The sequence below is a fragment of the Pelophylax lessonae genome (assembly GCF_965119305.1).
Source record: "Pelophylax lessonae genome assembly, chromosome: 4".
In the NCBI taxonomy this organism is placed as follows: Eukaryota; Metazoa; Chordata; class Amphibia; order Anura; family Ranidae; genus Pelophylax; species Pelophylax lessonae.
Window position 1 is genome coordinate 612,466,076 of NC_138771.1, and position 24,904 is coordinate 612,490,979.

The 24,904-nt window shown below is 40.6% G+C and overlaps 2 protein-coding genes across 4 annotated transcripts in view; both read left to right on the forward strand.

Moving 5' to 3' along the window:
* LOC309553574 (A.superbus venom factor 1-like) overlaps positions 1-24,904 on the forward strand; it is a 1,719,715-nt gene that overhangs the window by 1,659,751 nt on the left and 35,060 nt on the right. The window lies entirely within an intron of this gene.
* Positions 1-24,904, forward strand: part of LOC309553573 (A.superbus venom factor 1-like) — a 128,877-nt gene that overhangs the window by 68,913 nt on the left and 35,060 nt on the right. The window contains exons 18-28 of the mRNA XM_082254845.1: positions 810-921; positions 1,668-1,753; positions 8,003-8,142; positions 10,871-11,083; positions 12,489-12,555; positions 14,387-14,473; positions 17,227-17,430; positions 18,081-18,156; positions 18,892-19,051; positions 20,338-20,436; positions 22,816-22,966. Coding sequence (XP_082110971.1) covers positions 810-921; positions 1,668-1,753; positions 8,003-8,142; positions 10,871-11,083; positions 12,489-12,555; positions 14,387-14,473; positions 17,227-17,430; positions 18,081-18,156; positions 18,892-19,051; positions 20,338-20,436; positions 22,816-22,966 — 1,395 coding nt within the window. The remainder of the gene's footprint in view (positions 1-809; positions 922-1,667; positions 1,754-8,002; positions 8,143-10,870; positions 11,084-12,488; positions 12,556-14,386; positions 14,474-17,226; positions 17,431-18,080; positions 18,157-18,891; positions 19,052-20,337; positions 20,437-22,815; positions 22,967-24,904) is intronic.

Genomic DNA, 24,904 nt, shown 5'->3' on the forward strand with positions numbered 1-24,904 from the left:
AAACGCATGAAAGGAATAGAGCAGTTGATTTAAAATAATTAAATATTCACATATATCTGTACAGAAAGTCCTCCAGTCAATAAAAAATCTGTTGTGCTTCACACAACTTAAATTTGCTCTCATGTAAAATCTTGCTGCCAGTGAATCAATCCATCTCCACTATGAAACCACCTCTGTGCCCCTTTTGCATGGGAGCTCATCTCCTTTGGAGGACCCCCCCCCCTTTTTTTAAGCAAGCTCAATCACTGCTCTGTCTGTTTACCTCCCATGGAGATTCTGTGTAATGAGGCATTCTCCTGTTCCTCTGTTGCTCTTACCATACAGTTTATTTAACTAGTCCGGTCAGAACTCCAAAGGAAACAAACAAAAAAAAAAACACAGCTGGTATGATGCTATAATACAGCCCTGTCTTCCTGAAGAGTATCAAGGTAGCAAGGTACCTTTGAGAAAGTCCATGGGACCACTACTGCCATAGGCTCTCACAGTTCACACAAAACAATCACACCAGTCCTTCCTCTAGTGGAATCTAATGTTCCCACAACAGACATATAGAAATACAAAAAACGCTCAGGGTCCAATTTAAGTAGAAGCCAGAGAACCAAGGAGAATGTTGTTAGAAGAATCTAGCATTCCAAATGGAAAACTCATGGAAATTGGAAACAAGAAAACATAGACATTCTACAATATGCACCAATGGAGATCTAGAGATCAGAAAAGGAAGATGATCTAATCAGATAAAAAGCAAGTGGATGGGTTAACCTCTAGAACTGTTTCATGTTCATCCTGAACTTTTATATTCTCTTCTGCAGGTAATGATGATGATGACTACATCCCAGACAGTGATATTGTGTCCAGAAGTGAGTTTCCTGAATCCTGGTTTTGGAAGATAGAGGCAATGAATGAAAGGCCGGATAAGGATGGGTAATGCCTAGATTTTCTTTTTCCCTACCTAAACAGATCAGAGACAAATAATTGATTGGCAGAGTGATATGAATTAAGGGACAAGTTCAATCGATTTTTTTTTTTTTTTTCATATTGGATAGGTAGGGACCTAATTTCTTACATTTTCACCAGGTTAGAAAGTGAGGGCAAATCTACTCAGTTGGAAACCAACAGAAATTAAAATCCTGCTTCTTGTGTTGTTTGTGGTGGAACTACGTCAAGATTATTTGTAGTTTTTCCAGATTTGGTAGTGAATTGGTGTGCTCATTTAGGTTTTTGTTTCAATTTGCTCTTAAAGAAGGATAATATGAACTTGGTTTGGTGCAATTGGCATGCTTCTCTAAAACCTGCTAATCCTGCCCCACTAGGCAATCTCTATGAAAACATAGCTTTTGTTTGCCCTCTTTAAAATTTGTAATGGGAGAGGAGACTTTTGTTTGTAACTTTATGTGTAATCTGATTATTTTTTATCTTAATCACCTTAACTACCAACAGTCAGTAAATCATTATCTCACTCCACCTATATTTTAAGGTGTAGGAAGCCAAAATAAAATAAAGCAGTTCAAATGAATGAAATATTATGAAACTGGGTTCAAATTAATATTAATATTATTATTATTATTATTATTACTGTCATTATAGCACTTTTCCTTTGTCGGAAATTCATAATGCAGATGTGAGAGTGCAGAAATTAACTTGTTTTTTCTTTGAATTTCCTCCTCCAGAATTTCAACCAAGGTGCTCAATGTGTTCTTGAAAGATTCCATCACCACCTGGGAGGTCCTTGCTGTTAGTCTTTCCGAAGATAAAGGTAATATAACCAGCCAAATTTTTAAAATTTAATCCTGTAAATAAAATGTTATGGTATTGAGTGCCTAAAATCCAAAACTTGTGTTTATTTATATTTCTGCTTACAATAAATTTCAACCCCAAATGGCTTTTTAGGTGTTCCACTGCATATGGGTTCTGTAAAATGTAAATTTCAGCTGTAAAGCTTTGGACTACCCTCTCCATCCTCCCATGTTTCACTATTGGTCAGTGAGGCACCAGTCACATTTAGCGACCAGTAGTGAGGAACAGGAGTCCTTCACAGTATTTGCATAGCTGAGCACTATAGGCTTTAGGTGGTCTCTAGACGACACCTGAAAAAAATGTTTTCTTAGTTTTGGAGCGTGGGTTTCCATTAAATCTGGGACTGTAAGTGGCGGTTCACATTTCTGCGATGCGGGAACGCTGCGAATATATACAGCGTGTTCCCGCATCACATCCGCACCCCTGGCAGTTCATACTGCCATATGGGATACGCTGGGGGTGTCAATTAACCACTTAAGCCCCGGAGGATTTTCCTGCTAAAAGACCAGGGGGTATTTTGCGATTCGGCACTGCGTGACTTTAACGGACAATTGCGCGGTCGTGCGACGCTGTACCTAAACGAATTTGACATCCTTTTTTTCCCACAAACAGAGCTTTCTTTTGGTGGTATTTGATCACATGTGCGATTTTTTGATCACGCGCTATAAACAAAAAAAGAGCGACAATTTTGCAAAAATAGCAATATTTTTCACATTTTTTTATATGAAATTCCCCAAAAAAAAATGTAAAAATCAAAATTTTTTAACATTTTTGGCCAATTTGTTTTATCCTACCTATGTTTGGTAAAAAAAATCGCAAAAAGCGTATTTTGATTGGTTTGCGCAAAAGTTATCGCGTTTACTAACAAAGGGAAAGATTTTTGTCATTTTTGTTGTTTTTTTTTTTAACGCGTAATGGCGGCGATCTGCGATTTTTTTTGCGGTACTGCGACATTGCGGCGGACAGATCGGACCCTTGACTGACATTTTTGACACTTTTGGGGTTACCAGTGACATTTCTACAGTAATCAGTGCTATACATATGCACTGTTACTGTAAAAATACACTGGCAGTGAAGGGGTTAACTTTATTTGGGAGGGAGGGGCTGTGTGTGTCCCTAGGGGCGTGATTCTTACTGTGATTGGCTGTGGCTCTAGCTGTAAGGACACTGATCAACGGATCTACATACTAGATCCGTGTAATCAGTGTCTTTACAGCGAGGAGAATGACAGGCAGCTTGTTTACACAAGCTGCCTGCCTTTCTCCCTCTTCCCCCGACGATCGCAGAGTGGCCGGCGGACATCGGGTCCGCTGGTCACACGCGCGGGGGGGTGCGTGACCGCGCGGGAGCGGGAGCGCGCCTCCGCGGGCACGCGCTCGCTCCCCAGACCCTCCCAGGCTAGTGACGTTAATTAACGTCACTCTGCCTGGCAGGGGCTGACCGCCGCAGTAAATCTACTTGCGGCGGTCGGCAAGCAGTTAAAAGTTAACGACACCCCCAGATCAGATCACATATCGCAGTGCGATCTGAAAGTTCGCACAGAACTGGATAGCACTAGTGTGAACCACCATGTGATCCGATTCTGCTGCGGACCAAAAAAAGGGTCCTGTGCGAGTTGGGTGCGATTGCATTGCAAATGCAGCCATATAAACTGTATGGCTGAATTTGCACCGCACAGAGATTGCATGTAATTTTAGGAGCAGTGCGCTCCGAATTACATGCGATCTCTGTGATCGCAGAAATGTGAAACGGCACTTAAAGAGATTTACCCTCACCTCCCATTCTGCTGACATTTTCAAAAACAGCAAATTAAGGTAAATCCCCAAGAGCTACATAGACAGATTTACAAAAGTAGAGTAGAGTAGGGGATGGATAAAATCATTCTCAGATTTTTATTTATATCTGTGTCCCTGTTGCAGATTTTTCCTTATTTTCTATCTGGTTATACCATTATCAGCAGGGCATAAAGCATACCTTCCAACTTTTTGAGATGGGAATTAGGAACATCTATTAGCAAAAGTTTGTGGCATAGGACACACCCCACTTAACAGAGAATTATACAAAAAAAAAAATATTTAAGCCCACATTTTTATATTGTTGATATTTGCCTGCTGTACCATGTATTTGTGTCAAAAAGTATCCTGTTTAGGGTTGAGTGAACCCGGACTGTATTGTTCGGGATCGTACCGGACTTTTGGGTATTCGGTACTCGGACACAGACCCGAACGTTTCACTTTATGTTAGGGATACTGTCGATTATTCGGTAATGTTATTTGATGTTTTGGCGAGGTTTAAATGGCGCGGTTTCAACAGGTGCAAGGCAGCCAATCAGCAAGCGTTTAACTAGTGTGCGCTTAGAAGCCATCACAGCCATGCCTACTAATGGCATGGCTGTGATTGGCCAGTGCAGCATGTGACCCAGACTCTATATAAGCTGGAGTCACATAGCGCCGCACGTCACTCTGCTCTAACTACTGTAGGGAGAGGTTCCTGATGCTGCTGAGGGAGAGATTATTGTAGGGGCAGGCTGGAGATTGCTTTCAGGGAAAGAATAGGAAGAATCTTCTTTAATCAGACAGCGATCTACATTGATTGTATTGTGTGGGGGTGCAGTGCATGATCTTTAAGCCCTGACTAGAGACCAGTAAGGAGAAGGAGGGAAAAAAAACTTTTATCAGTCTCAGTCTGTTAGGTGGGCGGCGTGTGGTGTGTAGCAGCCATGTAATGCAAGCTCAGTGCATATGTGTCAGCTTAATCTGCATTTAAAAAATAAACTTTTTTTTCCTTCATATTTTACTTTGACATTGTCTAGACACTGCTTTTTCTAATCTGCTCTTCAAAAAGCACCAATGCAAGGGGACAATAATTCTTTTTCATATTTAGGGAAAAAAAATTATTTTCCTGTTTTTCATTCAAATATATATATTTTTTTATTCAATAGCGGAATAGAACAACAACAGTATCCAACCTGTTAGGCGTGCGGTGTGTAGCGGCCATGTAATGCAAGCTCAGTGCATATGTGTCGGCTTAATCTGCATTTAAAAAAGAAAAAAACTTTTTTCCTTCATATTTTACTTTGACATACATTGTCTAGACACTGCTTTTTCTAATCTGCTCTTTAAAAAGCACCAATGTAAGGGAAAAAAAAAAATATTTTTCAGTATTTAGGGAAAAAAAAATATTTTTCAGTTTTTCATTCATACTTCACTGCGACACAGTCATACAGCGTTTAGACCATGGGTGTCCAACCTTTTGGCTTCTCTGGGCCACATTGAGTGTAGAGAAATTCTCTCGGGCCGCATATAAAATTATACTATAGTTAAGGTATATAAGTAATAATATGCTGCCACGCCCTTCCCGCACTGCGCCACCCCAAACACTCCCCCCCCGCACTTATTTAACACAACTAGAGGATGATCAAATAAAATACAATTAGTATACAGAGGTTTACGTCTTCTGAAAGATTTTAAAGAAACACTCTAACCACCATGACCACATCAGTGATTTGAAGTGATCAGTGTTTTCAAATCAGTGTCTACAGTTATGTACTGGGGGATAGTTGCACCCCTAGCACATATGACTTAGGCAGCCAGAAAATGTCATGTCCTTATTCATACATGTATGAACAAGGACATGACATATTATGACAAAACTAGTTATTAAAAAACAATTTACACACACTAATGCACATACCTTTTCTACTTATTTTGCAGACTGCTAGCGGTTACTGCTAGCGGGTAATGCTGGTCATGCGGGTACTGCTGGTCATGACATTGGGTACTGCTGGAGGAAGCAGTGGCTGCAGTAGAGAGCAGAGCTGCTGCTTCCTGTATGGTTCCTGTCACAGGCGGACTGCATTTCATATCACTCCACCTTTGACGGAGCTGGAACTATACAAGAAGCAGCGGCACTGTCACTGACTGCAGACATCCTAAGTCTCCCGTGGCAGCTGGGGGATCGCACGCCTAGTGCGTGCCCATCCAATGCAGCCTAAATCGTGCCATCCAATGCTGCTTCACCAGTGCGTGCCCATCCAATGAAGACTGATCAGTGCCCATCCAATGCAGCCTCACCAGTGCATGCCCATCAAATGCAGCCTGATCAGTGCTCATCCAATGCAGCTTGACCAGTCCATGCCCATCCAATGAAGCCTGATCAGTGCCCATCCAATGCAGCCTCATCAGTGCCCATCCAATGTAGCCTCACAAGTGCATGCCTATCCAATGCAGCCTGATCAGTGTCCATCCAATGCAGCCTGATCAGTGTCCATCCAATGCAGCCTGATCAGTGTCCATCCAATGCAGCCTGATCAGTGCCCATCCAATGCAGCCTCACCATTGCATGCCCATCCAATGCAGCCTCACCAGTGCATGCCCACCCAATGCAGTCTGCAATGAAGAGAGAGGAGAGCTGCTGGATTACACAGAGCGGGGATCTCCCACTTACCTGGCGACCAATGTCATACGAAGTCCTGCCTTCTGGACCGGCTCCTATGATAGAAGTCACCAATGTGCTGTCTATCATAGGAGCCGGTCCAGGAAGCGGGGCTTCCTATGACAGCGACTGCTGGATAAGCAGGAGATCCCCAATCTGCTTGTAATCCGGCAGCGCTCCCCCCCTCCCCTCCGAGGCAGGCTCTGCCTACAGTTGGTTGGAAGCCACTGTGGCCATGCCCCCGACTCGACTTCCTTCCTCCCCAGCAAAAAAATAATAATTGTCAGGGGGCAGTGGGCCGCATTGCCTGTGGTTTCGGGCCGCCTGGACATGCCAGGTTTAGACACTGCTGTTCAAATCTGCTCTTCAAAAATCACCAATTAAAGGGAAAAATAGAAATTTTTCATTCATACGTTACAGTGAGATACACCCATTGGATACTGTTGTATTCCGCTTATCAATAAAAACCCATTTAGGGGGAAAAAATAAATTGCGGCCTAGTCTGCATATTTATGTTTCTAGTCCCCAAGTGCAAAACCTTACACTTCTCTACGTTAAACCTCATTTGCCAAGTCGTTGCCCACTCCGTTATTTTGTCCAGGTCATCCTGTAGGATATCTGCTTGACATCTCTATAAAGCTGGTCAGCAGAGGGAAGCATGAAGTGCTCTAGAATTTCCTGGTAGAGGGCTGCGCTGACTTTGGACATGATAAAACATAGTAGACCAACACGAGAAGATGACAAGCTCACCTGACCCAAACCCCATAGAGAATCTGTGGTGTATTGTCAAGAGGAAGATGAGAAACACCAGACCCAACAATGCAGATGAACTGAAAGCCGCTATCATAGCAACCTGGGCTTCCATAACACCTCAGCAGAGCCACAAGCTGATCGCCTCCATGCAACGCCGCATTGATGCAGTAATTTATGCAAAAGGAGCCCCTAACCAAGTATTGAGTGCATAATATATTGTGCAAAAGTAAATATATCAGCGCAAACTATTACTTAGGGATTTTTTAGTAATAAACAATCCCAAAACAATACGGTACAGTGCTAAGTAGTTAAATCATATGCCAGTTGATTAAAACCGGCCAAAGTGCACTACAGTGACTCTGTGTCTAAAGTGCAAAAATCTGTGCAATCCTAACAGAATAGGTGCTTAAGATGCAATACTAAAGTGACAGTGTGCCAATCACAATCACAATAAATGCAAATATATATTAAAAATAAATAAAATTAGTAAACAGTCCATAAAACTTGCGCAAATGATGCATGAAAAGGTGCTTGACAGGTGCTTGAGAAAGGTGTCTGTGCTTCCACCACCACCACAAAAACGATTGGCCTCTCACCAGAAACTTAGACCTGTGTGTCACCACTAGGTCAAATAAGCAGGGGTTATAAATCTTTTCTTTTCAAGCTTGTTAGGTCACTACTGCTTAAGATGAGCCATTGACTTAAACAGCCATTGTGGGTTCCATTTTGGCATAGAGGAAAAACAAAGAAGCACAAAATCGAATGCTCTCCATTTAAACTAAATTTATTGGGAATTAAGTAGAATAAAAGACTCACATGGTATGGCACTATAAATAGTGCAAATAAAACGCTTGTCTCAATGAAGATCCGAGCTGGCTGCTGGCTTCCTGGTGAAATCTCCGCCCCCTAAATGCGTTGCGTCATTGGTCAATGGGACGCTAGACTTCCTCAGTAGGGTCATAAATTTACCTTATATTACTTTTGTGTTGTGTTACAGTATTGTTTTTTTTTTATTATTCAGGTCTTTGTATTGCTAAACCATATGAGATTCAGGTACTGAAAGACTTCTTCATTGACCTGAAGCTGCCTTATTCCGTGGTGAGGAATGAACAGGTGGAGATCCGTGCCATTCTCTTCAATTATGGAAATGCCAGAATCAAGGTGAGCTCCTTTCACATTTTTCATCATCTATATTCCATTTACATCAATACATAAGAAAGGTTGGCCATCCATCCAGTTCAAACTCTCATAAACAGGGATGTGTGAATTGATTTTGGCAAAGCTGATTTCACCAAATAAAATAAATACATACTGGAAAACTTGCTTATTATGCTGCTTAGGATTTCTTTTTCTTTTATTCAGAGGCTGTGTGTTTTATGTGGGTGTATGCAGGAAACTTTAGTTTATTTCATTAAATTTTTGTGTTTTTTTCTTTTTTGTGAATTTGATCATTTTTTATGTAATTTTCTATTTTACTTTTATTTTCTCTATTTCTATTAAAGTGTCTAATGTGGTGTCATTTTGTGTCACAAGCATATATTTATACAGTGGGCTCCACAGGTGGATGAGATCAGCTGTGGCCAGCAAGCCCATACAAATCAATCACAAGCTGGTAGGTGGCCTTGACTGTCTGCATATAATTGTGCATTGAGCAGTTACATGTGGTTTGGGGCAAATGGGCGGTCCTTGATGCAGGCAGTTTGCATTTAGGGCCGCTCGGCTTTCCCTAACTGCATGTAACTGTCTGACATTGATTTGAACAGACCTGTGGGCCACGGTTGACATATACCTTTGCTACCCACCATACAAACACGCTCATTCTTGGCAGTATATGACCCTATACAGCCATGTGAGTTGAACCTCACAGGACACGTCGGGAAGTGTTTTGAGAGTAGCACTTACCAACCCCGGGGAGCCGCTAAAAACAGACCAGGTCTCCCTTGTCCAGAGGCTGCCTGCTCAGGTACCAGCTCCATAGCATGCTGACAAAGTTCAGGCTTCATCTTGGGGTGTCTTGTTGAAGTTTTATTACAGTACTTGAACACAGGTGGGGGGTGGGATGAGGGTGCAGGATACTCCAAAACACAAGCAGGTACAGAAGGACAGATTCTCAAGCAAATTCCTTCAATAGCAGCCTTAAGTATTTTTGGAGGTAGGGGGACAGCCACCTAATCTGAGACTCTGTAAGAGCAGTCATAGTCCTTGTAACAACCTCTGGTGTCTAACCTTCAAAGCATAGGCACATGTAGAGCTCAAGGCAAGGTCCTATTTACAATGATCAGAGGCAGCTCCCAATCAGCTTCCTTGTGACACTGTTCAGTGAAAGGTTTCCTTATTTCAGCTGAGCTTTTATAGACAGTGTCTTCCAGTAAGTTTCTTTAAGTCCAAGTTTCTCCCCAGCCAAACACATGTTGAGGCCTAATAACAACATCTGTTCAGCAACACAGGCTGCCTCCCAGGGCCAGAGGCCCCAGAAGAGAGATACTCTGATTAGACCCTCCCAAACATTTATCTTTTCCCCAGTTACACTTTTTAGGCCTGCCCTCCCCAGTGGTTGGCTGATGTTAAATAAATATTTATAACCCAGTGGCTAACCCACCTATTCTATTTCTGGATGCTTTTTCAATCACCAGGCTTAGGCATAGACCTGGCCAGATATGGACAATAAATTGCTGCTCAGCTAAGTCCAGCAGAGATAAAAATTTAAATTAGCCTGCCTAAAGGCCCCATACACCCAATAAGAAAATCATAGGTAAAATTTTGTTCGCAAACAAACTGACGATTTTCGGATCGTTATTTTGGTGCTTTCCACAGTTGATTACAAATTTTTGTAAGACAAAAACTGGATGTGAAGGCTGTAAAATTTTTAACGTGCGTAAACACAACGTCCGATTTTCATTTAGTTAGTACAGTTTTTATCCGAAAAAAAAATCATAAGAGCAAGACTACGCATGCTCGGAAAATGAAAGAACACATACAAAACAATTCAACACATTACATCACTTCTGAAGTTGAATTCTGTCGTACGAGAATTTTCATATGAAAGTAACCTCTTTACTTTCGATATGAGACTGGCATGCAACAAAAAACGGATGAAAATTTTTCCGATAATCTGATTGTGTGTACGAGGCTTAAGGCAGGAGAGCTACATCAACTTTTTCAAAACATCTTCCCGACAACTGGTAGGGAAGGGTGTACTGAGCTTAACGGCTTGTATCAAACATTTTTCCTGTGCATTTGTCTGTGCCTATCTAAACCTTCCATGTAGGATTTGGTCAGGGCATGACAGCAGCATGGACAAAAAAACATTTTATGTTTAACATACATGGGAACCCAACTAGGACTATGTATACCATTTTATGTGAGCAATAAGCATCCAATGCATTTCTGCTTGTTTTTCCTTGTTAAGTAAGGCTTTTGACAACTAAACTACTCTTACCATAAGGTATACATTTTCCACCAGTTAGAACATGTACCAGAGGTACATCTGCCAGGGAAAATTTAGTAGAGCAGTTTAACCTTTACCAAATACCAAATATTGGGATACTAAACTGCAGGCAAACAGCCAAATACACGAATGTGGACTGATTGGAAGTTGTACAACTTGGCACAGTTCTCAGTGGCGCCTCCTGAACCCAGCCTTCCAGTTGGATGACGAAGACCACTGTCTCTTCCTGTCAGAACATTGCATATAGTATGGGCGAATAGTCTATACCTATAACAATGAAAGTGGTGTCATCGTCTGACAGTGCTGTGAGACATAGTTGAGGACTGGATGCACAGAAATAAAAGACAACATTGTGTATAAAGTATGTATTTCATTGAGGTATTAAGGTGATTACCTGGAGTTTAGCTTTAACATCCTGATTGCAATGTTTATTTGTTTCAGGTGAAAGTGGAGTTTACTCACAACCCAGAATTCTGCAGTCTGTCTACATCCAAAGCGAAATACCGCAGAGATGTTTTCATTGATCCCCATTCATCCTTTGCTGTTCCTTTTATCATTGTACCACTCTCTCTGGGTCTGCATGACATTGAAGTAAAAGCTTCAGTCTTTCAACAATTTTTGTCTGATGGTGTCAAGAAAAAGCTAAAGGTTGTGGTAAGTATGGGTTTAGATGATTTAAGTGCCTTCAAAATTCAGGAGAGGAATTAGTAGCTCCATTTGTCCATAGATCAAATCTGGCCATGTATAGGAACATTCTGGCCTATATAGGAACATTAACTATACTATCTTTAACAGGTATGAGCAGAGTGATTCAGCCAAAATACCTTTTCCTCCAAAATTATGAACTTTACTTTCACTGCAAGACAAAGAGTGACCTCTACCCATGACAAAACGTATAATATACACAATAAAATGCAGAAACTACCCCTGCAAATGATGGACTTGACGGGCAGCAACATAAGACCAAATCAATTAAAACTAATAAATGTGTTATTCATATACATCTTTAAAAAAGGATGCTTGCAAAGCATCCACACGAATGAAAAACACTTTAAAATAATAAATGTGACAAATAAATGTACAGTGTGGCCCTTATACAGCACCTCCCTGACTTGATACAGCATAGGTTACAATAGGTTACAATACCCCAAGAAGGTGTCTGTATATCGGGTCGCCTCCGCTGGTCAACGCATTTTGCTTTGGTGTGTAGCTTCCTTAAGACCACATTCTGAGCTTGAGAGGTCCTGCAAAGAAAAGTGGGAAAAAACTGCTCAAAAATAGGTGTGCCAAGCTTGTAGCATCAGAGTCAAAAAGACTTGAGGCTGTAATTGGTGCCAAAGGTGCTTCAACAAAGTATTGAGCAAAGACTGTGAATGCTTATGTACATATGATTTTTAAGTTTTTTATTTTTAATAGATTTGTAAAGATTTCAAACAAACTTCTTTCACATTGTCATTATGGAGTACTGTTTGTAGAATTTTGAGGAAAATAATGAAATTAATCCATTTTGGAATAAGACTGTAACATAACAAAATGTAGAAAGTAAAGTGCTGTGAATACTTTCCGGATGCACTGTAGGCAAGGCAAAACACCAATTTTGTACATACTGATTTTCGCGTGCATGCACAAAGCAGAGGTCTTTGTCCTCCGTAACTGCACCATCCTCTTACATATGTAAAGGGAAAATACGTGTGTAAAGGTCCGGAAGACTGGCCAGAGACTTTCTGCACATCTGCTCATGTGTTCACAATGTCATTCTCACCCAGACAAGAAAGGAGGAAGCACAACAAAATAGGAATGTAGTTGCAAAAATATATATCCAATGGTGGGATGGTGGAAGAGGGTGAGGCTGGAGCCACATGCACAGACATTGTTTTTGGGGTGAAGGTCTGCTTTACCATAAAAAAATGCAACCTAATGGAAAATCCATCCATTTTATCCAAAACTCCACACACACATTGCCAAGGGTGGCAAATTCTCATGCTTGGTGCTTTAATGTTGTGATTTGAGCTTGGCAATAAGGAACTCAACTAATTAATCACTGTTAAATGTCTTTCAGCCAGAAGGAGTTCGTCTTACAAAAAATGTCAAGACAGTGACACTGGAACCACAAGTGAAAGGACAAGGTAAGTTCTTTCTGAGGTCACAGATTGTGTTTGTTTTAGTGCTAGAAACCTTATCATTAAAGGAAGTCTGCAAATGAGATAAACTTTTTAAACAATGTTATATGTTCAATTATGTTAAAAAAAAAGGAAAATGTGCAGAGAATATTCTATGTAAATATAAAAGCTAAACTCCGGGCACAAAATGAAATAATTTAAATAAACTCCTGAGTAGACATAAATAATATAGTATAGCCCACTATGTGTGCACCAAATGCCCTAGTAAACTCATATATTACCTTGTTAAAGTAATGGTGACTCACTGAGCTGAACATAGCCTGTACAGAGAGCAGGGCTGTGGAATGGACCCAGCAGATACTCCGGCTACAGGCTGCCTGTAGAAATTACAGTGGGGAGAATACAAGGCCAGTCACCCTGCACAAGAAAAGACAAAAGCACTGACCGGTTTGTATTACTGGAAACTTCAATGGCAAAGTTCAAGAGTTGTTTCACGACAATGTTGTTAATTTTTATCTAGTGGATTGTTCTGGAATTTTTTATCAATATACTGTACTCAATTTTATTTTTGAATGTTTGATACTAAAAAATAATTGCTAGCCATACCACAGATGTCACATTATATAACATCTGTATGTGTGACCATCCTATGGGTTAAAGTAGTTTGAGGTGGAGCTGTATTTTGGTTATGGCGTCATCATCCTAATAGATGAGTTATGACTTTGATGGGGTACTGACAAAATTCATTTATAGTTAGGTTTTTTTTTTTTTTTGTAGGAGTGGTTTCATGCTGGATTACTGCACACATCTGGAAGAGATACACAAAGAATGTTGTGTAGTGGGGAAGCATGCCCACTCTTTAATCCGTTTCTACCCGAGCCAACGGGACTTTTAACAGTGGACCTAACCTACTCTCTCTTACATGTGGGGATATCTGCAGGGTGACCCATCCTGGCTTAGCCAGTACCTGCTGACAGTTCTCTGTATACCTGTTTCAGGCCTTAGAACAACAGACTTCACTTTGGCTCTTGGCCCTTTTGACACAAATTTTCTTTATTTCTATGTCACATTATAGAGATTTGGGGAAGGAGTATTCCACTCCAAGAATGCCTTTTAACAGTTTACTGAATCAATAGAAGCAAAGGTATTTACATACTTCAGCCACCCATTGAAGGTGGTGACACTCAGCTTAAGTTACAAACAGTCCAGCATAGTTCAGAGAGATGTAGCATGAGAGAAGAGATGAGAGGCCCCTTAGTTAAAGAAGGGGTGTCCTGGGGTCCAGCAGTCCTTCCACCACTTCAGGCTTCCCCCTAAGGGGAAGCTAAATGAAAAAAAGCCCAACTACCTCCGTGTTGACCTAGTCCAGTCCACCCGCAGAGACAAACAGGAAACACACTCCTAATGGCAACCAACCTCCCTGCCAGCTCTTCACTTTTACTAATAAAACCTTTCCCAGGGTGCCCCTCTGCTAGTAAGGGCAAGGCTGGAACCTAACCCAAGCATCTCCCAAGCAGAATCCCACTCTAAAGTTTTGGGGGCATCTAATACCGAACCAAGGGAAATTCCACAGACCAAATCCATGCCCTACCCTACACTTTACCAAGACAATACGCGTTTACTTCTGCTTTAAAGAACAAAATTATGTTTTAAAAGTTTTAAGATGATGGGATTATATATATATATATATATATATATATATATATATATATATATACACTGTATTATTCAGCTCTTTAATATCTTTTTAAAGTTATTTTCGTGTAGTTTGTTGAGTGTTGGGTTCTTCACTATCTTTACCCGCCTTTTTTCTTCCCTTTGTGGTTGTTGTTCACAGGTGGGGTCCAGAAGGAGGTGATTGATCCATTAAAGGAGAAAAATATTGTGCCTCGTACAGAAGTTGAAACCATTGTAACAGTACAAGGTAAAAATAAATAAATAAATAAATAATAATAATACAAATGAAAGAAAAAAATGCAAAGATAATAACAAGTACCTCAGGTTCCTTGTTTGGTTGTTTAACCACTTAAATACTGAAACTTTCACCCCCTTCTTGCCCAGGCCAATTTTCAGATTTCAGCGCTGTCACATTTTGAATGACAATTGCTCGATCATGCATCACAGTACCCAAATTAAATTTTAATTATTTTTTTTGTGACAGATAGAGCTTTCTTAATCATTTAATTTGAGTATTATTTTAATTTAAGCATTTAATCACCACTGGGTTTTTTGATTTTTGCTTAGCAAACAAAAAAATACAGACAATTAAAAAAAAAAAATTTTGTTAGTTTCTGTTATAAAAATTTAGCAGATAAGTAGTTTGTCTTTTTTCATTGATGTGCGCTGATGAGGCTGCACTAATGTGCACTGATGGGGCTGCACTGATGGGAATGATAATACCAGACAAGTTTGTTTACATATGATCAGCTGTGATTGGACTACGCTGATCACATGGTAAATGGCTGCTGTAATTAACCCCATTACTTTCATCTGTGATCAGCTGTGCTATCACAGACAGCACTTGATGCACGCCCCAGGGAATGCATGGGAGGCACATTCTGGGAGAACATCCATTAATGCCCTCACAGAACAAGAGAGCCACCCCATAGCTGTGTTTTGGCTATGGCCCAGTAATAAATTGGTTAGGGGAATCATTGTGCAATCCATCTAAATAGTTATCTTAAATTATTATAATTAGTATTTACTTGTAGTTTTGCCCAAATATTTAGCTCCATTTACCTATCAAGTGTCTTACCCTTCAGCTTGAGAGTCAGTTATTGAAGGACACTTAGAGTCTGACAGTTGCTTCTCCAACAATTGCCTGACCATGCCCATCTACCTCCAACTGTGCAGCATGTGTAATGTCAGGCAGTTATCAGGGCAACATCCCCAAGGTTTCCGGTGACTTCAGAACTCCCAGACTGAAGAGTCAGACACTAGCCAAGTAAAAAAATGAAACAAGAAGTAAACATTGATCTTTTGCCAGCAAAATTGACAGGTATTATTTTATGGAAGGATTTCAGGCAAATTTTAAATAAATACTCTAGCCACTCACAGCAAGCTTAGAGAGAGAATATTCAGTTTTTATGTGATTATGATAGTCATTGGCCAACGATACACTTCATGCCAACATTGGATCACTTCCCTCTACTTCCTTTGATTGGAAGAAATTGTACTTTGTGGGGAAGGATAGCTGAGGGCAACATCTAACTGAAGGAAATAACTGTAGAAATGTTAATTGATGGGAAGGGATATCACATATCAACCAGAATACACAACTTGATATCGTGTTCCTTTACTGGTGTTTTTGTATTCTTAGCTGGAGTCCTTCACTAAACTGAAAACTAGAATAGGTTCTCATTTTCTGCTCACTTCAAGGGCAACTCCAACTGCAACTTTTTCTTATCTGGGATAAAGTGGGAAAGGATTAAAATCTCTGTTGGTTTTTACTGTAGTCCAAATGCCTGCTGAAAAGATCCCCCCTCACTTCCTGTCACAGTCACAGATGGTCACTGTATGAGGAAGTAAAGGAAAGCAAACAGTAACAAGATTCTTGCTAGAAAAATAAATGTTTTGGCTGATGTTCCACTTTCAGGGCTCATATAGACATATATATATATATATATATATATATATATATATATATATATATATATATATATATATATATATATATATATATATATATAAATGAGCCATGAATTTTTGGGTTGTTGTGTTGCTACACAGCGGAATCAGACAAAAATCTCAAATCTCAAGCCACTGGATCTCATGTCACTTTTTAGAAATGAAAGATTAAAATAATAATAATAATATTAATTTGTCACTTTTATTTGTCTGCTTTATTTTCAAATCCCTCACACTCTCTAGGAAAACATACTATGATTCAGGACTAGTCAGACAGTGGGACAACTGTCAAATAGCTTTACAATTTCAAAAACATTTGCATGTATAGTGTTGAATATTTTTAAGTAACTCATATAGATTGTGCTATATGTTACTTGTCTTGCCATTAAAACTTTTTGTAAAACTTTTTGCAATTTTATCTAAAAAAAATGTGTATGCAGCATAGTTTTTCATCTTCTTTGAAATGGCTTGACCATCTAAGCTTGCCTTGCAGGGTCAAAGTCATTTTCTACAGTAGATATTTGAGTTATTTCAGTAATGTAATTTAAAAAAAAATGCCTTCTACAGTCTTGAAGGGACAAATACCCCATCTAATGAGGAGATTAAAGGCAGATTCTATCTAGGACAGTGTTGAGTAAACAATTGTAGGATGGCTGCACAAACTTTTTCACATCTCTCAGAAAGTCAGGGAGTAAGATTTCTCTACATAAATTAATGACTTTGAGTCTTCATTACCATATAGGGGAAGCTAATAGGGAGTGGGACACCTTTATTTGGCTTCAGAATGGCTGCAACAGTTGGGCAAAATTGAGTATTCTGGTGGACATTCTGTAGAAATATAACAAGTAAATATGTTGTTCAACTTTCCTATGACTGCGTGAAACAAACAGTTTTATGTAACACTGGTTTTTAACATTTTTGGTACTAATATACTGAAAGCAGAGTGAAAAACAAATCAATTGCCATATTTTCAGCTTTTAGAATGATACAATTATGTATGAATTGTAAACAAAATGTACTAATTTCAAGAACTTTGTCATTTTACCTTAGGGACTCCAATCACTCAAATGGTGGAAGATGCCATTGATGGCTCCAATCTCACTCCATTAATTGTTGTGCCACGTGGTTGTGGAGAGCAGAACATGATTACCATGACACCCAGTGTGATTGCCACAATCTACCTGGATTCTACTAACCAGTGGGAGCGAATAGGTGTTAATCGAAGAGAGGAAGCCATCAAGAACATCAGAACGGGTAAGTGACAAATGTGTGCAGTTTGTGAACTCTGTCTCTAGGCAGATAGAGTAGGTCTATGTGAAGCTAATGCCATCCCAATGGAACTTTTTTGAAGATATTATTTCATCATTGACTGGAAAATATAGAATTTTTAGTTAACAATAATAACTGTTCTTTGCACAAATACAATACATTCTTTCCAAAACAGCTATATTAGTGAAACCACTTGATCAATGTCTCCACAAGGATCTCACTGGGGACTGCTGTTATACTATATAACCAAAAGTGTGTGGACATCCAACCATGTAGGCACTGAACCTGAGATAGGTACAGCAGGGACCGAGGGGTGGGGGGATTGTTCGGTGATAGTTAGTTCACCTTTTCTAACTCTTTAAGTAGACAGTTATGCCACTGGGGCAAATAATAGCAATAAGGAGGTTTTTTGACCTTCCTGATTTTGTTCCCTGGGAATGTTCATTCAGGGCTGTTGTGTGCTGCCTCATAGACATTTGTTTGTGACCTAATCAAAAAAAAAGTAATCTAATGGCTATAGGCACCTCAAAAGATAATTTCACCTTTAGTGAAGGTCTACTTTAAAGTTAAAAAATTTGATCTGGGAGATATATTATTTAGAATAGTTAGCCGTTCTAACATCTTGTTTATTTCAGGTTATGTGCAGCAACTTGTTTACCGCAAAACAGACAATTCCTATGCCGCTTTCACGAACAGACCAGCCAGCACATGGTAAAATAAATATATACTAAGATACAATACTGATGTATCAAAACTTTATTTTATTTCACTGCGCTGGGTGCTGTGTTACAATATCTCTTCAGATTTTTTTCTCTTCTTATTTCATATATGTTTTACAGTTCTGCCTCTCCTTGGCACATGATTACTTGTCTGCCTCTCCTTATATTATTATCACTTGTACTGTCTCTAAATGGTTCTTGATGATTTTTCCTGCTTCCGTTTGGTTTGTGATTATTGTCTCTCTTTGGTTTAAGATGCCCTGCCTGATTAGTTGTCTTATCTTCTTGGTTAATGATGTCCTGTCTTGTTTTTGCTTGGTTCATGCTGTTTTATTCTTGCATCCACTAGGTTTATTTAATGGCTTGTCCTTCTTCTTCTTCTTGGTTTATTATTAGCTGTATTAGTTCCATGGATAATGATGACTTGTCTTTTTCTTTGCTTGGTTCATGATGTTTTATCCTGCCTCTGCTTGGTTCTTACTTAGTTGCTCTGCCTTTTCTTGGCCCTTGATGACTTGTCCTGCTTCTGCTCAGCTTCTGATAATTGCTCTGCCTCTGCTTGGTTTATGTTCACTTGCCCTATCTCCAATGGCTTTTTTGGGCTCTTCTTTGCTCAGGATGATTGTCTTGGCTCTGCTTGGTTTGTGATCACTCGTCATGCCTCTACTTCATTCATGATTACTTGTCCTGTCATCTTCTTGGTTCATAATGATTTTTTTCTACACAGGCTGACAGCATATGTGGCCAAAGTTTTTGCCATGGCCCGTCCCTTGATGGACATAGAAGTTAATGTCCTGTGCGGTGCAATCAAGTGGCTAATCCTAGAGAAACAAAAACCAGACGGATTGTTCAAAGAAGATGCTCCAGTACTTCATCAGGAGATGTTAGTAAGTATCTATTAAAATTGGCACTACCTTATAGCAGATACAGAGTAGACTGAAAAAGAAAGCTTTCAAAACAAGAATGGAAAACATAAATGTCCCAAAAGCTTAACATTTCTCTTTGTTTATTAAGCCAAGCTATGGTATCATTTTAATCCCCAACCTTTATTAATGGTGTTAGTGATCAGGCCATTTTTTTAAATTAAAGACAATTGAATTAGAACTACCCCTGCAGAACATGTGCTTTTCAATATCCAATTTTATTGTAAATTATGCACATACTATGTGTTCAACTTGGAATTGTAAATCTATTGATCAATCTAGAAATTTGTTTCCTTTCAATAATTTAACTATTTCCTGTCAAGCTAGAAAAATGGGTGATTCTTTCATATATCTAATTAGTGAAGCTGACCTTCAGGATGCATTTATACTTTTAAATGTACCCTGCCTGCAATTAGATGCAAAAACCCTACAGAGGGTTCCAGTGGTTAGCGGCGAGAAGAAGCCCCATTAAAAGCAACGGGAGACTTCCGGCTCTTGCAGCTAATCGTGGCCACTCACGTGTAATCTTTTATGCAGCAATCACGTGGCAGGCAGTCTGCGCCCAGGGCCGATCACTCGCATTCAATTGCTGCATAAGCGATTACATGCGAGTGGCTGTGATTAAATGTGAGAGTCAGCAGTCTCCCATTGCTTTTAATGGGGTTTATCATGGGAACCCTCTCGTTCCTGAACATATTCTCTGAGAAAAAAAACCCTGCTTACCTTAAAATTTGATGTCAAATTAAGCAACTAGAACAGAATAAACTATCCCAGATTTCGTGACACCATGGGGATTGGATCATGTGTAAAGAATAGGGTGGATTCACAATTTTTATCTGCTTTGGCACATTCTTTGGTGATTGGATTAAGGTGGTTGGGTTACCAGTTTGGTTAAAAATGGCGGGGTATGTTTCTGACACTCTGAACGGAAGAAGCACATTGGATGAGAAATGAAATTACTTCATCAATTAAAGAACCAGTCCAGTTAAATTTTACTTTTATTTTGGCTTGAAATGCAATTTAATGCTAAAGTCCACCCTAGTCCTGGCCTAATATGGAAACGTGATGTTCTTCTTTATTTATTGCTCTGATTAGAAGAAGTATCATGAACTGTTATCAGTTATTTTACCCAGTCCAATATTCAAAACTATATATTGGAGAAGATTCTAGACTGAGATCTGTGTTCCTCATTACCTGCCAGTGAAAAATGCAAGGCCTCAACATTGCTTTTCATCTCTTTCCTCTCATAGGGTGGATCTAAAGGATCAAAAGAACCAGATGTTGTTCTCACAGCCTTTGTCCTGATTGCAATGTTGGAGAGTGAGGAGGCCTGCAATGCACATGTAAATGTAAGTAAACTAGCCATTCAAATGACACTGTTCCGCTCACAACTGACATTAAATGACAATCCCACACCTGGAAAGGATATTACACTTTAGAGGACATAGCTAGTATCCATTTATTCATACAGAGTTTTCAATTGGAACCATAGATCTAAAATCTAATGCTCCTTTTAAACCCTTTATCAAATGTTATTGCAAATTTCTAAAGGTTCCTGCTCTGTCTGCCCTTCTCCTTTACTGAAATTTTTCAGAATGAGTGCCACCTGCAAAAATTGGTGAATTTTGGCTTCCAACTAACCCTGGACGTAGACATTGTGTGCCCAGGATCGCGTTTCTGTGTAGTTCTGGCCACACCGCAACTGGCTGCAGCTGATCACTGAGTTTGCATTGGGCAATGGCGCTGAATGCTGCTGCCTCCAGAAGCGGCATTTAGCCACCCTTGAAAGCAGCAAACTATCTGCAGATAAGCATCTTTGTAAATGTAGCCTTGGATGGATACATAGTTGTGCAGCAAGGGGCACCTAAAGGGAATCTATGACAACACCAATAAGAAAGTTGCCAATACTGATTTTTTTTTTTTATTTAAAGGTTCAAGCTCTGGGGATGTCATTCTAATTCTGGCTCAACTACCTAATGAGTCAGTAGACTGGAATGGGTGGGTTTCAGTGTATGGAAAGGGTTATGTGATTATAGTGATTGCTACTGGTCAGTTGTACTCTAGGTATTAGAGACAGGATCAATTGACATCTGTATCTTTAAAGAAAACCTGTGAGGACAGAAACACAGAGGTCTGCTACTGCTGACCTGTTTTTAAAGGTACATGGTTTCGAGCTTTAACCAGTTCTGGACTGGAAGGATTTGCCTCCTTAATGACCAGGCCATATTTTGCAATTCGGCACTGCGTTACTTTAACAGAAAATTGCACGGTCGTGTGACACTGTACCCAAATATTTTTTTTTTCTTCCCCCACAAATAGAGCTTTCTTTTGGAGATATTTGATCACCTCTGCGATATGTATTTTTTGTGCTATAAACAAAAAAAGTGCGACAATTCTGAAAAAAAAAATATTTATATATATTTTTCACATTCTGCCATATAACATTACCGAAAAAAAAATTAAAAATCAAAATTTTCATCATTTTAGGCCAATTTCTATTCTGCTACATATTTTTGGTAAAATAAATTTGCAATAAGTCTATTTTGATTGGTTTGCGCAAAAGTTATCGTGTCTAGGGGGAAAAGATTTATTTAATTTTTATTTTATTTTGGTATTTTACTAGTAATGGCGGCGATCTGCTATTTTTAGCTTGACTGTGACATTGCGGCGGAAAGATCGGACCCCTAACTGACATTTTTTGACACTTTTGGGGGGACCAGTGACATTACCACAGTAATCAGTGCTAAAAATATGCACTGTTACTGTATTAATGACACTGGCAGGGATGGGGTTAACACAGTGGTGATCAAAGGGCTAAGTGTGAGCCTAGGGGAGTGTTTTCTAACTGTGGGAGGGACTTGTGAAATGATCATAGAGACATGTGTTCCTAAATAGAAGGATCACGGGTGCTCTGTGATCATTTCAGAGAGAAAGGTCAGCTGTGCTTTCTCTCTCAGTGGGGAGCGATCGCGGATGCCCGGCAGCAATCGTGGCCGCCCAGCAGCAATCGTGGCAACCGGCCCAGTGGATCAGCATCCCCGCTGCCTAGTGGGGGGGAGGAGCGTGCCGCCGGTGGTGCAGGCTTGGCCCCTTGCACCACCTTTGCGACTGGCGTAGCCCTACATCGTTTTGCGCAGCCGAGCCAGCCTGCCACAATAAAACTGCGGCGGGCGGTCGGCAAGTGGTTAATCGTTATATTTGTCTTATTACCTAGGCACAGTCTGCACATGCATCCATTGCGGAGGCGCTTGGGAGGTGATGACTTATTCACATGTGCTTGTAAATGTCAGCTTGAGCTATTAAGCTCATTAAACTACAGATTTTTCAGCAAAGCAAATAAGGATGGACAGCAAAACCTGTGACCCTAATAGTCCACCTGCTGGCCAAAAATGTAAATTCAAAAGCCCCATTTCAAATTTAGCTAAAAAAATATATATTTTAAATTTTTTTTTATTCTAACCATAATAAATAAAATATTGGGCATAAAATGGTCTATAAGGTGCTTTCCTTAAATCCATACAACATAACAATACACCTGCTTCTTTATTTAGTATGGAATGGAATGTGAACACACAGTGGAAATTAAGGGAGGAATGACAAGTATGAGAGGCAAGGAATCTCATGGGCCTCAGGAACCGTTGCACCCTATTGATTTCCTGCAACTATACCCTAACATCTTGAGGTCGACTTCATTAACCCTTTACTTTTTCTCTCTTTTTTTTTTATAGAACTTAAAGCTTAGTATTGACAAGGCAGCCAGCTTCCTGCTGGGCCAGTATCCAAGTCTGGAAAAACCATACTCTGTTGCAATTGCCTCATATGCCCTTGCAAAGGCTGGGTCCATCGATAATTCAGCAAAATTGATGTCGGTGTCAAAAGGTACAGAGACCTATAGCATGTCACATAATCTTGTATATACATTTTGAGACTTTTTATCTAGACAAAATAATTTAAACTGCAAGTCATCCTTGACCAGGCAATAGATATGCATAAGTGATTGTAAACCCTTACATTTACCCACTGAAGTGACTAGATGCAGATGATACACAGAGATGGAACAAATTCTCAGACCTAAGTTATACCTGTTTATCTGCAGCCCCTCTACAGCCTTCTAAAGCACACATTTTACACAGCATTTCTGAGCTCCAGCAGGCATGGGGTGGGAATCTGATGTCACACACTGCACAGTATTGAGCAGAGAGATGAGTGTAATCTGAGACCTGAGTGGAGAGTACAGTCTTATAGGGAAACATGCAGAGCTGAGTCTGTAAATTGCACTCTGTGTGCTGGGGGGAGGGGGTTGCCTGACAAAGGTTGCATGGCTCTGAAACATTGCATTATGTCTTCTGTGATGGGTTTGTTCTTCAATAAACATTTTGGACGGGATTCGACGGTGTGCTGGTGAATATATGTATATGATATGTGATGTCTCTGGTTCCAGCTGGTTGTTGCTTCAGCACCTGCTACTTCTAAGCCTTATGCCCCATACACACGTGCAGATTATCTGCAGACTTTTGTCTGCAGACTTACCAAAACCATATAATATGAGGTCAAACCTAAACACTTTCAATTTGTATGCAATCCGGCAGGCCCTTGCACTACATAGAAAAGGTAAGTCTGCAGACAAAAGTCTGCAGATAATCTGCACGTGTGTATGGGGCATTATTCAGGAAATTGTGCATTGGGAATATTGACACTAGTCTAAGTAAGGCCTCATGCACACCATGCTCTTCTGAACACTTTTCTCCTGACAGGAGAAAAGGAGCATTAAAAATGTGCCTAAAGCCACATTTTTCAAATACATTTAGACACGTTATGGTGTGCCAAACGTTTAGGTGTTTTTTTTTTTTTTAATTTCATTGGTCAGAATAGTAATTTCTGGCCATTGAAATAAATTAACTCTCAAGCGCGAAAGATGACTAGCATTTTGGCATGTTTAGAAGCCTTTTCATGCATTTAGACACCTCCAGTGTTTTTTCTGCCAAAAAGCTCCTCTCCTCACTGTGGCGGCCCGTGCATAGGGGGGCGCCAGGGCGCCGCCCCCCTACCCCTGAAAAAAAAAAAAAAAATTACAAAGCTAACAAATAAAGTTGTAAAAAAAAAAATTGGGTTCGCCGGCCTCTGTGAAGGAACAGGTGGCTAGGGGGGGGGGGGCTACGTCCCAGAAGAGGCGCCGATTGGCTGCCTTCTGGGGGCGTAACCTGGGCGCAAGTCTTTGCGATTGGACACCCCCACTTTGTGATATCCTGGCTGTGATTGGTCCAGTCTACAGCCTGGACCAATCATCATCCAGGACATCCCATGGCCCCATACTGACCCCGCTGACGTCACGTCGCGTGCGTCAGTCACGCTGCCGCACCGAGTCGGAGATTAGTAAAGGGACACGGCGGGAGACGGGAGTGACAAGGGCACCGGCAGAGAGCGGAGAGGAGGCCGGAGTCACCGGACCGGAATCGGATCGATCCGTCCAGGCCACCACCGGTAAGTATCTTGGATCCCTCGAGACCGCTGGTCACGGAGTTCCTAGGCAGCAGGTGACAGGTCCTTACAGCGCCATCGCCATGCCACCGCGGCTTCTTCCCTTACCTGCTTCTCCTCGCTGAGTCTGACGGCGGGTGGGAAGTACACCTCTGGAGCCACTGAAACTGGGTCCCACTCCCAGCCAGCATACGGTACGCACCTCTCCTGCCCGGGGCCCCCCTTTGCCTATAGTCTCCCCGGAACTGCTGCTAGCTGACTCCCCTGCAGCCACATCCAGCCAGCCGCCTCATCCACTGCATTTATGGGGACATGCTGGTCACTGCATTTATGGGGACA